Source organism: Xenopus tropicalis, chromosome 7, assembly GCF_000004195.4.
Source record: "Xenopus tropicalis strain Nigerian chromosome 7, UCB_Xtro_10.0, whole genome shotgun sequence".
NCBI classification, from domain to species: Eukaryota; Metazoa; Chordata; class Amphibia; order Anura; family Pipidae; genus Xenopus; species Xenopus tropicalis.
Window position 1 is genome coordinate 43419172 of NC_030683.2, and position 13206 is coordinate 43432377.

A 13206-nucleotide genomic window follows, 5' to 3' on the forward strand; every position below is an offset into this window, starting at 1 on the left:
TTTTTATTTTTGCATTTACATTTTGTTTACAATTCTTTAAATCCTAGGAGTGCTGTCTTTGTTCCAGTATATATTATATATATCTTAGATGAAGAACTAGCACTCCTATTTATAAATCAAATGAATAATTTATTTCATATCACATCACCAGACATATGTGATATGAAATGAATTATTCATGCAAGAATTGGTCCCTTATCTAATATGTTATGTATAACTCAATTTTGACCACAAAACCCTTATACACAGGACTGCTGACTTTATGGGGATAATATATATTACACATATTTTGGAATATCATGGTTTAGGGAACTTTTATATTATTCCAGCTCTTACAAACCCATACACTACATACATTAAAAACTAAATACAATAGCATTAGACAATAGCCTTCAAATTTTTGTTGAACTCCAGCTTTTGTCTACGACAACAGACTTGCTGCTCCCCTTGCTCTCACCCTGTGCTTACCTGGAGCACACAAACATGGTGCAAGGTGAGGTGTCCACTAATGTGGTTTCAACCCAGAGTTAAAAGCATCAACCTAAACCTTTTCAAGAAAATCCTTTTCTGATAGCCAGACTGCTTTACTGATATAGAGCCATATATTGAGCACAATGAATTATAGAAACATATTCAAAGCAATAAGAAAAATCCTGATTCTGTTGAAAGCTGAGAGATTCATATAAAATGCATGAGGTTTCTCCACTCAGAAGCCATTCTTCACCCTGCACTGTCCACTATTTGCATATTCTCTAATTTGCAAAGTGCTAGAAGGATTAAATTGCTTCTATTTAGGCCCAGCCAAGAATAAATCGGCCCACCTGCTACTTTCTATCTGGTCACTCTAAGGTTCCGCAATGACCTAGTTAGAGTTACATCACAATCCAGTACAGATCACGACATAGGAGGGAAAGTATTGGGTTGCTGCCAGAGCACTTATTACAAATTTATTGTAGGAAGGTACTTTTCCCACTTTTCGATTGTGGAAAAGCCTTTTGTGACCTAATACAGGAGTATAAATAAGCAGCTACAATTCAGGTGAACAGTGGTTTTTGATTTTTTGCGGATAATCTATTACATGCATGTACAATATAAATATTTTCAAGTGATTTTTTTCTTGCCCCACTTTCCTTGGCCATCCAAATTTCTAGTTAATTCATTCATTCTTGTACATTTTCTTTTGTATTTCTATGGGCTAATCACTTAGTAAAATGTAAAATTGTTATGTCCGCCTTCTGCTCATGATATTGTAAGTATGACTGTAATTAATTAGTTTGCTTGTTCCTTGCAGCAATGAGTTCAGTAAGATGGTTGCAGAGGAGTACCTCAAGTTTTTTGTCTTCACAGGGATGTCTCTTGACCAAGCCCTCAGGTGAGTTTTTTGAAGTACTGCTTTTTACTCAATCTAATGGAATAACACTAACGCTAAAAAACAAAATGATGTTTATAAATGTAAAATACCAGTCTGAGTATTTGAGAGATTACATTGATCTCCTTATGGCAATGCTTGTCAAATGTTTTCAGTTCAACCTCAGTTAAAGTCTGACTTTGGCCCTTTGAAGGACCAATCATTGTTTAGCCTTATTCATTGGCCTCTCTTAACGCACAAAATGAGTACAGATGTAGAAAAATATTGGTGTGTCTGTTATTAGTTTCAAGACTAGTTTCTAGGACAGCAAATACATAGTCTCCCCAAAATCTCATTGTAACTGACCTTCAAGCTAGGCTATTATATATATCTAGGAGCACAATCAGCTTCCATTAATCGTATTCAGGGACTCTACAGCAGTTGGTATCTCTTAACTAATAGACTTGAATTTACAGTTTTGAAGAACTGAAATATGACTTGGAAAGTTATCAAGGAGTTTTCTACCCCTGGTAATGTTCCCTTGAACCTCACATGGGGTATGTGAACCTTGGGTGAGTGCCCAGAGGTGTCTGTAGTAGACAGTAAGCACAGGACTACCTTGAACCTGCCAGTGCTACAATCTTTTTACAAATACAAATTTTTATTCCAGCACTGGAGTTGCAGAGCACAGCAAGCCACTGATGTCACTGATCGGTTCTTATTGAATGAGCACTAAGGGGCTAGATTTTGCAGTTAGGCCTTAAGAAATGAAGAGAAAATGGAAAACAGACTTCTCACCCTATGTAGTGTTTAGGAAGATTCACAGCACCCTAGGGGCTGCTGGCAACAGTTTGTGAACCACTGTGTTGAGGGGTAATATATAGCAGAAATGCTGGATTCAGATGCATGTGTGCCTGTATGATCCTTCACTAGGGATATATGATTCCTGCCCATGATTTATTCTTGGATATGAATAAATACTTGCTCTAATTGAACCTGGCCCCAAAGTTCCCCCTGGGCCTGACTTGAACCTCAGGATATTAACCAGACAGCTTTATTTGAATCATACAGTAATACAGATTATTATAATACGGGGTGTTAAATAATAGTTTATAGCATAAATCTAACATTCTGATATCTACAATATACACAAAAGTTTAGTTAAAATCTAGAAACTCAAATTCACATTTGCATTTTTACCACAAAAACCCATATCGTGTTAAAACCACAACTTTGAATGTTAATAAATATGTATAATAAACCTTTAATGTGTACAAATGTCATAATATCAAATCAAAATTACAACTTAATTTAAAAATAATAAATTATAGTTTAGGGAGAATCAATACATTTCTTGTTCATTTTAGTTCTAGTTACTAGTAATACTGCTTTAAAAGACATCTGAAAAATCAACATGCTATTAAGAAGGTTAAAGAAGTAACTTAAAGAGGTGAAAGAAATTTTGGCAGAGGTTTCATTTTTCACTCTTAAAAGGAGAAGGAAAATTAAAATCTCTGGGAGTGACAAGTTGTTAGGCAACACCCAGTGATTCTTGTTTGTTACCTGTTACTCTGGGCCAGTACCCCTCCTCTTTAAAGAATGGAGCAGCCTAGGGTACCGCTTTCAGTTCAACATCTTCTTTTTCCTCCCAGACTGATGCGGGGCCTAACTGGTCAGGTTCCATAGGCAACAAGGCCAGCTACCTTATACCTCACCTCCACAATGATGAAGTGGTGGGGCAACAAGGGCCCAGGCTAGGGCAACAGAAGAGTTACATGCTTAGTGCCCCCCACTGTTATACCCTAGGCATGTGCTTCTGCCTACCCCTAGGCACCACTGCTACAATTTTGTAGGGCACATGTGCAGTACACAAAGAAGACTTTCATGTGAGGCTTTCAGCAGTACCTTGAGGGATTCTTAGAGAATTGCTGATTAGTTCTGATTTTGCCTTGTAAGAAAAGCACATTGATTAAAGCAATAAGCAAAATTGATGTTCCGCACTATGCTCTATTCATTGAACTAATGTTGAAAAATTAGGTATTTTACCTAAGTTAAAAATAAATTATTGGGGAACTCTGGTCAATAAATCATAGTACAACACACACAAAATAAATATCTATCTATCTATACACTCATGTATAAACTGTATCAGGATGTCAAGATACAGCAAAATTGTACTACATTTTAATATGAATGCCCGTGTTTTCTTCCTGAATGCTTTGTGGTATTAAACTTTATTGCATTAGCTTAGCATACTTATGTTTTCCTACTGTAGGATGTTTCTCAAAGAGTTGGCTCTTATGGGAGAGACACAGGAAAGGGAGAGGATATTAGCTCATTTCTCTCAGCGATATCATCAATGTAATAGCAACAGCATCACTTCAGAAGGTGAGAAACCACTGTGCCATAATTACTATGTTTGGTGTATGCCTGTTATTATAAGTACTATGTTGATAGTTATTAAGGTTATGCATGCTTCCACATGACAAGAACAGCGTAAATTTTGTGGCCCTCTTAAACAACCCTTCACTCTTAGGCTTTTACCTTTTTAGTCCTCTCACACAACAACCTTTTTAACAATAACATATCAATGTCATTAAATAACATAACTTAATCTCATGATAACATAATAGCAAAAAGCCACCGAAGGCTGCTTTGTGGAAGCTGTACCTGCCCCCACCGCAGTCAGTTCCCTGAGGTTAGAAGCTCCCTTTCTCTAACCCCCACATCCCCATTTACCACCGACCTATGGCTGTAATCCCTAGCCACAGGACTAACCTTACGCCTGAATCTCCTTTAGCTATGGAATCCTTGGCTGTGACTATGGTCCTCTACTTCACATCTTCCTTGTTACCACCCCTTTTTCTCCTCAAATAAGGGAGGGAGGGTGGGAGCTGTTAAAGCAAAATGGCCCCTTTCCTCTATGCTCCTGCTTATTCTATTCTTTTCTCCACTTAGCCAATCCCCTACTGGACTACACTACCCATAATCCCTAGCCCCAAAAACTTTCCCGGGCCTTTTTCCTAACTTTGTCATGGCACCGTACAATCAACTCCTGCCTCGTTCTATTCCGGGCCCCCTTCTTGGAATACATTCATGGCAGAGACAAAGCAGCAGAGTAGCCCACACCCTGATACAGTTAAAATACAGCCTGTGTATTTTGGCCATATCACACATGACAGCACCTTACACTTTTCGGAATATCATGCACGTTTCATCACATTGTCCCACTGTACTCTGGTGGGATCTTCTCTTCTTTTCAGACTCTGAGCCAGTCAGAGCATGGTGAGTTTGTCAAAAGAACAAGCAGTCAGCTATCTTTTATAGGAACTAAAGGGAGTAGTGCTTTGAGGTTTGAGAAACTCTACCCATCACCAGCCATATTTTATCACTGATAAAAGAATTAATGTTTGGACATTTTTTGGTCTGCCCAAAATTCTGTTTTTGTAATGGAGCCGCACACACAAATATATGCAGTCGGGGAGCTTACCCCATTTATTGTGACCACCTTGATCAACGTTTCGGGGGGATACACCCTCCTTTCTTCAGGATACAATTCTAAGTGCACACCACAAACTTATAACAAAAAACAATCCTGCCTCCCTTTACCCAGAGCTCCTGGGCAGGAAATAGAGGAAATAGCATGATTTTCTTTAAAGGATCAGTATTCTGATGGTATAGGTATGGGACCCGTTATCCAGAATTCTCGGGACCTGGGGTTTTCCCGATAAGGGTTATTTCCGTAATTCGGATCTCCTACCTTAACTCTGCTAATAAAATTATTTAAACAGTAATTAAACCCAACAGGATTGTTTAGGCTCCAGTAAGGATTAATTATATCTTAGTTGGTAGCTGGTGTTTTATTATTAGAGAGAAAAATGGAATAATATTTAAAAATGTGAATTATTTGACTACAGTGGAGTCTATGGGAGATGGCCTTTCCGTAATTCGGTACTTTCTGGATAATGAGTTTCAGGATAAGGGGTCTGATACCTGTAACAGGTACAAGGGGAGTAATAATGTAAGCAAAACAAAGTTATGAGTTATTAGAAGGTGTCTATTGGGACAAGACAAAAGAGGACATACATATATAGAGAGTTTACAATCACATTTGTATAAACACAACAAAGGTGTATCATATACCAACAGGAATTAAAATGACATAATTATCTAATAAATATTCAGATATACTGAAAGCAAGATAAATGTATGTTCCTGCTATGGCCTGTGATTTATATGATACAGACTTGTTTAGAAATTGGTCACATTTTTGCTTATTATCAAGCATAACTGGTGCCAAGAGCAGCATCACGGTCCACATTATGCTAATGGCAATTACATACCAATATGGAGAGAGTAATGGCATAATGGCTCTTATTTTTAATGATGTATCACAGTTTCTGCCAGTCAATAAGCACTTATTAGTCAGCAGTGACATTTGTTACTGTATGATTAGATTTAGGGATTATGGGGTAATTATTAAATATGTCTTCTTTTTTCTAAGAACAGCAACCAGTGTGTAATACTTTACTCCCTATGAAGCATGAATTTTTTCACAGCCATAGTTGCATGTTGCTAGACAAAAGTCTGATGGGCACATTTGCATATATAAAATATATATTTACATACCTCCCAACATTTGAAAAGCGAAAAGAGGGACAAAAAGATTTGGCGCGCGCACTTTTGTGGCCACGCCCCAATTAACACACCCCATTTTTTTTCTAAAAATACTCCTTTTATATAGTTGAAATGGCGGGATCAGATGCAAATGTGCTGTACCCTCATACTGTACTACCTAAGGAAAACAAAATAGCAACTCCTACATATAAAATACAAATATAGAGAAAAGGCAGTCAGTTATAAGTGAGTTATAACTATCTACCAGTTTTGCCCCCCATACACAGGGGAGACGGTACCCCTCATACACAGAGCCCCCCATACACAGTTCCCCCATACACAGTACCCTTTATACACAGTGCCCCCATACACAGTACCCTTTATACACAGTGCCCCCCATACAGTGTGCCCCCCATACACAGTACCCTTTATACACAGTGCCCCCCATACAGTGTTCCCCCCATACACAGTACCCTTTATACACAGTGCCCCCCATACAGTGTTCCCCCCATACACAGTACCCTTCATACACAGAGCCCCCCATACACAGTGCTCTTCATACACAGAGCCCCCCCATACACAGAGCCCCCCAAACACAGTGCCCCCAAACACAGAGCCCTCCATACACAGAGCCCCCCATACACAGAGCCCCCCCATACACAGTACCCTTTATACACAGTGCCCCCCATACACAGAGCCCCCCATACACAGAGCCCCCATACACGCTCCGACTCCTTGAGCTGCTTCTCTCCTTATGTGGCTCCTTCTCCGGCGGTCCCAGGCCCTTTTATAAGGTTGCGTCCCGTGTGACGTCATTACGCTCGGGCGCAACCTTATAAAAGGGCCTGGGACCGCCGGAGAAGTAGCCAGATAAGAAGAGAAGCAGCTCAAGGAGTTGGAGCGCTCAGCTTAAGACCTCTCATCCTGCTGTCGCGGATCGTTCTATGAATGTCCCGCATTTCCGTAATCTATTACGGAAATGCGGGACATTCAGGGAACTATCCGGGACAGCGGGATGTGCTATAGAAAGCGGGACTGTCCCGCTCAAAGCGGGACAGTTGGGGGGTATGTATTTATAGATCAAGGTGTGAAGAAAAGTTTAATTTTTACATTTAAAGCATGCGTAGTCATAAAGCCATGTAAAAAATGTTGGTGTATCTATATCCATGTATACTATTTTGGTGTAAAAAAGAAGTGTTAGTTTCAAAAAACTGAGCCAAAATGTCTGTGCCACCTGAATTTGTCTCATCGAGATCAGCAGGTTATGACAGGTGGCTGTAACATAGTGACATCATGTTCTCCATGAGTCTGGGGTAAAAGCAATACACAGAAATTACTCAGTCAGCTCTTTGTAATGAATTATTTCTAGAATTGTAAGGCATGGCATAAATTAACATATAGAGAAAAAAACAAAACAAATATGCTATTCATTTTCAATAGACTTTCTTTGTTGCTCACCTTTAAATTAACTTTTTATTTTTTTGTAATGCCAAATGTAGCGTATGGAGCATATTTTTGGCAAGCTGAAAACCGCTTGCTGAGAATACGCTACATATGCTTAAAAATCCTTCTACCTGTGTCTGCACCAGGAGAGCATTGAATACACTTGAGTGCAGACACATGTAGCCGATATCCACCAAAAATGCAAAGTCTCGTGTTTTTTTGGCAAATATTGGCTACATGTGCCTGCACCCGAGCATATTCAGTGCATTTGGGTGCAAGCACATGTCCGAAGATTTTTAGGTGTGTGTATCTTGTTCTCAGCAAAAGGTTTTCGGCTTGCTGAATATACACTTCATACGGTACGTGTGGCATTAGCCTTAGCTTTTCATTCAGCAGCTCTCCAGTTTGGAATTTCTGCAGCATATGCGGATTTTCAATAAGGCTAGGGTAGGCTGAGCCTCCCCAAACCTGCTTGGCACCATAAAAAAAAACAAAAAGAAAAACCACCTCACTCCGTTTCTGCACTGTCCTAGAAATCTTCTGTTCGTGCAATCTCCGGTTCTGCTTTAATCAGCTGTGCTCTGATTGGATCTTTCTTCTTGTGGATTCTCCAATCAGAGAACAGCTTTCTTGACAGACAGAAAAACTGACCAATCAAGGCACAGATGCAGACAGGGCTTGGGCTTGGGGAGCTATTTCAAATGGGGGTCACTGACCCTGGCAGCCATAAAGTATTGCTCTGTGAGGCTACAATTTTATTATTATTGTAATTTTGTATCACTTATTTTTCCATGCAGGCCCCTTAAAGTGGACCTGTCACCCAGACATAAAAAGCTGTATAATAAAAGTCCTTTTCAAATTAAACATGAAATCCAAATTCATTTTTATACTAACACATCCAAACCCATATTAAAGGCATTTAAAAATCCCAGCTGTCAATCATATATTGCTTGCCCCACCTCTATGCCTTAGGCATAGAGGCGGGGCAGACAATAACTTTAGCTTTCCATTCAACACTACCTAGATCACTGCACATCTCACTTTTCCCCTCCCTCCTCCTCATCTAATTGTGTAGCCAGTGCATGGGCATGAGCATCTGGTCCCCCATTCTGGCACATACACAAGATTTTGGCATGATACAAAGCTTGCCTTCATAACAGTGTCCACAAAATGGTGCCTGCCTACTTGCTTTGATTGAGTAATTCCACGACGGAATGAAACAAGATTTATATTATTTATATAAAGTAAGTGAACTTTATGTTGCTCAACTAACAATATAGAAAATAATTTGGAGTTATTTCTTAGGGTGGCAGGTCCCCTTTAACTATTCATATTCCCATCTCTTGTTTTAACCACTACCTGGTTGCAAGGGCAAATAAGACCCTAGCAACCAGATAGCTGCTAAAAATAAAAGAGGACCAATTGCAAATTATCTCAGAATATCAATGTCTACATCATAATAAAAGTTAATTTAAAGGTGAATTACTCCTTTAAGCTAACTGATCACAAACACAAATGTATGGAGAACCCCTCACAGAAGTGCAGGTATAAATACTTTTCCATCCTAAGCATTTTAGGGTAAAAAAAAGCACTCCCACCCACACTTTTGCGCAGTATCCCTGGAAGTCAGTGGGAACCGCAAGAGGTAGTTGGGAGGTTAATTTTTTACACCAGCAGCGAATCCACTAAGTCTCATTAGCTGTAGGTCAGCCTATGCATGGCCCATCTTTAGCCTCCCCAAACAAAAAAGTCACCCTCCGCCCATGTTCTGCAGCTCTCTCCTTGGTAGGGCTGGTTTACCTTAGCAGCCAGGCAGTGGGTTGAATGAAAGACTAGAATATGAATAGGAGGGGGACTGAATAGAAAACTAGGTAATACAAAGTAACAATAAAATTGTAAGATATCAGAGCAATAGTTTGTGGCTGCCAGGGTCAGTGAATACCATTTGAAAGCTAGCAGAAGACAAACAATTCAAAAACTAAAAAAAAAAATAAGACCAATTGCATTCTATAACATAGTAAAAAGTTAATTTAAAGGTAAACTACCCCTTCAAAAAATATGTACCTAACAACATAATGATATCATACATAAAAGACATGTACATCTTATAACTATCTCTCTTAATGAGACACAGAGGTTGATTTGTTAAAATTCAAATTAGGGTTTTCTAATTTGTTTTTCTTAAGAATTTGAGAACATCTTTCCTAAAAATTGTATTGGTGCCTTGGGTGGCACCGGACCCGAATACAGCCATCTACAAGTGCAAGACTAAAGGCTCCTACCAACAGAACCAAAAAGGTACAACATACAGCAAGTCACTGTGCACACAATATCATTAATCCAAACACATACATGATTTTTATTCATCTTTTGTCTAGTTCATAGTTTACAATTAAATAAGCAATGCAAAATGCCCCTTGACCAAAGACTTGAAATGTTGGGGGTATTCTCTTACATGCCAACGTTTATGCCTTGAAAACCTATGTGCTGCTTTTCCCAGTGTCACTGTATGGTATATATTGTTTTGTATGGCTTATTTAATGGTAAATTATAAGAGTAAATTATCATTTTTGTATTAAATGATATTATGTACAGAGTGACTTGCTATGTATTGTACTTTATACAACAGCCACATATAACTTGTAAAATATATACTTTTAAACAGTTCTTAGTGGTGTCACCAATTCTAATCTATATTTAGTGATGTCTCGCGGTTCATATTGCCCAAATGGCTACTTACTCCCTGCATTCATTGTTATTATTAGTTACAAGACATTATAACCTAGAAGAGTTGCATTGGTTTACAATATACAGTATTTGCCCAAAGCAGAGCAGAACATCAGCATTTGTTTTGCTAATGTAATCCAGTCTTGCATAAAATGTGTTCAAATAGGCAGTTAATGTTCTCTCTGGCTAATTTTTGAAGCAGTTGCTAATTTCTTTCGTTTAATATCATCTTAGGTAATTCTTTTGCCTGTTTATTTAATATTTATCTGCTGTTTTCATCTAATAAGTGTTCACACCAAAGGAACACATCTAGCAATCCAATAGAGCTGTTTTATCATCATTTTGCAATCATTTACATTTTCTGTAAACATAAGCAAACCCTATAATGTAAGGAGGCCATGAAAGAACACCAGTCAGGATATAAATTTAATACTGCCCATAAATTACAGGGACTTGGGGATTTTATGTTTTCAAATATGTTATTTGGGGTTTGCCATGTGTGGTAAGTTACAGTGTTCAAAACAATTTTACATTTTAGAAAAGTATAGTTATGCCATCAGATAAATGGATATGATTTTGCAGATTTGCTGCAGGTCTATACTCCTTTATTTTGGATTGCAGAGACTTGCTGCTGCCCCATTTAATACAGTGCTTGTAAGGGGGTCATTTTGGAGTTAATTGCAGTGTTTTGCCACTAGATATTAGTATTGGGAAATGTTAAGTTAGGTTAAGTAGCTTAAGTTGTAGTTTAGTGTCTAGCCACCAGGGGGAGCCAGAGAGGGAAACGCCTAGAAAGTTCAAGAAGGGTGTGGCCAGAGGATATAAAGGAGACAGCACACAAGCCCAGGCACGCTTCATAGGAAGAACATCTACCAGACAGTACCTTAGAGGAAGAGTCATGTCAACACAAGAGTGAGTAGAATAGGTTTAGTTAGCAAAGGATAGGCATGTTATAGCTGACAAGTCTGCAATATTGTGAACAACAGTTTTCTGCCATGTGTCACTGTGATAACATCTTGATCTCTGGGAGAGAATAAAAAGTATTAGTTTGTTGCAACTCCCTGCACCCTTATATTCTTAGTGTGAGTAAACGTAATCAGGAGGGGATTACTGCCTAAATGCTGTCTGTGAATATAAGCATTACAGGCAATGTATATGCTAGTAAATGCAATCAGACCCTTTATTACAACTCATTTTATCCAATTCTGCCCCACCCTCAAGCCCCTCTGGTTATAGCCCCTACCCTACTCATTCTATCCAGGTTTTTTTTTTTTTTAGACCCAAGTGGCAGAGGATTTAAAAAAAAAAAAAAAATCAAAGCTTAAAACGCATGTTAGCTTGCTTAGGGTTTTTTTGGTGTATTTCTTGTTTCTTCCTGTTTGTCTGCACTATAGGCTATTGTCCATTTCTGCCATCCTTTTGTATTAGTCTTGAATATTTCTTAGGCTCATGCCACACTTGGCGTAGGGCTGATTTTTTCGGCAAGCGGAAAAACGCTTGCCGAAAATTCGGCCCTACGCCTGCTACTTGTGCCTGCACCCGAATGAATGAGATACGCTCGGGTGCAGGCACATGTAGCCGATATACGCATGAAAACGCGAGAGAATGCAAAGTCTCGTGTTTTCATGCGTATATCGGCTACATGTGCCTGCACCTGAATTTTCGGCAAGCGTTTTTCCACTTGCCGAAAATTTCAGCCCTACGCCTCGTGTGGCATCAGCCTTAAATCTGTACTAACCTCCTGCAAATTAAAATGTTTGTGGACTCACTACAAGTACAGTGCTACTTGTTGTTATGTCCCAACTCACTGTCTGCACAGCAGAACATTAGATAAGTGGGGGAACAAGACTTCCCTTTATGTCCCCACTAGATATATAATAATTTGTGTCCAGTATGTGACTAGTACAGTCCACCTGTTTAGCACTGACCATGTTGTTTGTCTCCTTTAAGTCCTCCTCACCATAACCCTTTGGTTAAAATCTATAGTTTACCTTACACATGCCTTGATGGATACTGCCAGGAACAATTAAAAGGTAGGACAGGGAGGTCATTTGCCCAGTGAACCCCTGGGGAGAAAAATATGAATTAAAGTACATACATATAATTTTGATTAACAATTGTTAGCTATTATCAGCATTATACAACAGGGGGATGTACCTCTCTGTAGCCCTTTAGCTGTTGTTAAAATGCCTCCTGGAATTACCAGTGGGTTCCTCTCTTCTAATTTAGGCACTATACTCAGAATGGTACACAGGGTCTGGGAGTGCAGGGGCCACCGGGGCTGCCACCCCAGGGGCCCTGCAGGTGCCCCTGCTGGCCGCGTACCCTGCACCCCCTAGGGGCCCATGCTGCACCCCTTAACCACCAGCAAGGGCCCCCATTGAGCCTCCCTAACCCCCCGCAAGGGCCCCAGAGTGATGTCCTCCCCATGTGTAAATTTAACGTGTCAGGGGAGGAACACCGTCGGCAGTGGGAACGCCGGCAAGGGTTGGGTCTGGGCTCCGGGGTCGGCTTTTTTCCCGGTTTCCCAGCGGCCCAGTCCAACTCTGATGGTACATGTGACTATTTGCCACTTTATAGTCCATTATTTTTACTCTGATGCAGTAGAGGTGGCAGGGTATTGGTGTTGGTTTTTGTACACAGATGAAGGAGATGTTTTTCTGTGAATATATAAATTATTTCTTAGAACTGAAAGGGACAGCATTCAGACTGTTTACTACAGGTCCATTTGCATGATATATTGATGGAGTGCTTCAGCAATGAGGCATTAGGTGTAAAGCCAAGTCAAATCCATGAGATCTGAGTTAGCATTTTTAGCATTTTGCAGCAGCTGAGTCTTCATTCACCAGCAAACTGACATAACTGTGTCAGTACAGTAAATGCAAGCTATTCTCTCAGCAGCAAAATGACTAACCTATACATCTAGAAATCTTTAGTCTGAGGTTCTACTTTTAGTTCATTATAGCTTATTTACTTATATTGGCCAGTGCAACCAGTAGTGTAACCAATAAGAAACCTGCATTGATCTGATTGCAGATAAAATAATGAAGTACAGTTCTGTGGTTGGTATA

The 13206-nt window shown here is 39.5% G+C and overlaps 1 protein-coding gene across 3 annotated transcripts in view; it reads left to right on the forward strand.

Moving 5' to 3' along the window:
- The window catches only part of psd (pleckstrin and Sec7 domain containing), a 320624-nt gene that overhangs the window by 78871 nt on the left and 228547 nt on the right, over window positions 1–13206 (forward strand). For all 3 annotated transcript variants that reach the window (XM_031906335.1, XM_031906337.1, XM_031906336.1), the window contains 2 exons: window positions 1292–1372; window positions 3624–3736. In XM_031906335.1, the coding sequence (XP_031762195.1) occupies window positions 1292–1372; window positions 3624–3736 (194 nt within the window). The remainder of the gene's footprint in view (window positions 1–1291; window positions 1373–3623; window positions 3737–13206) is intronic.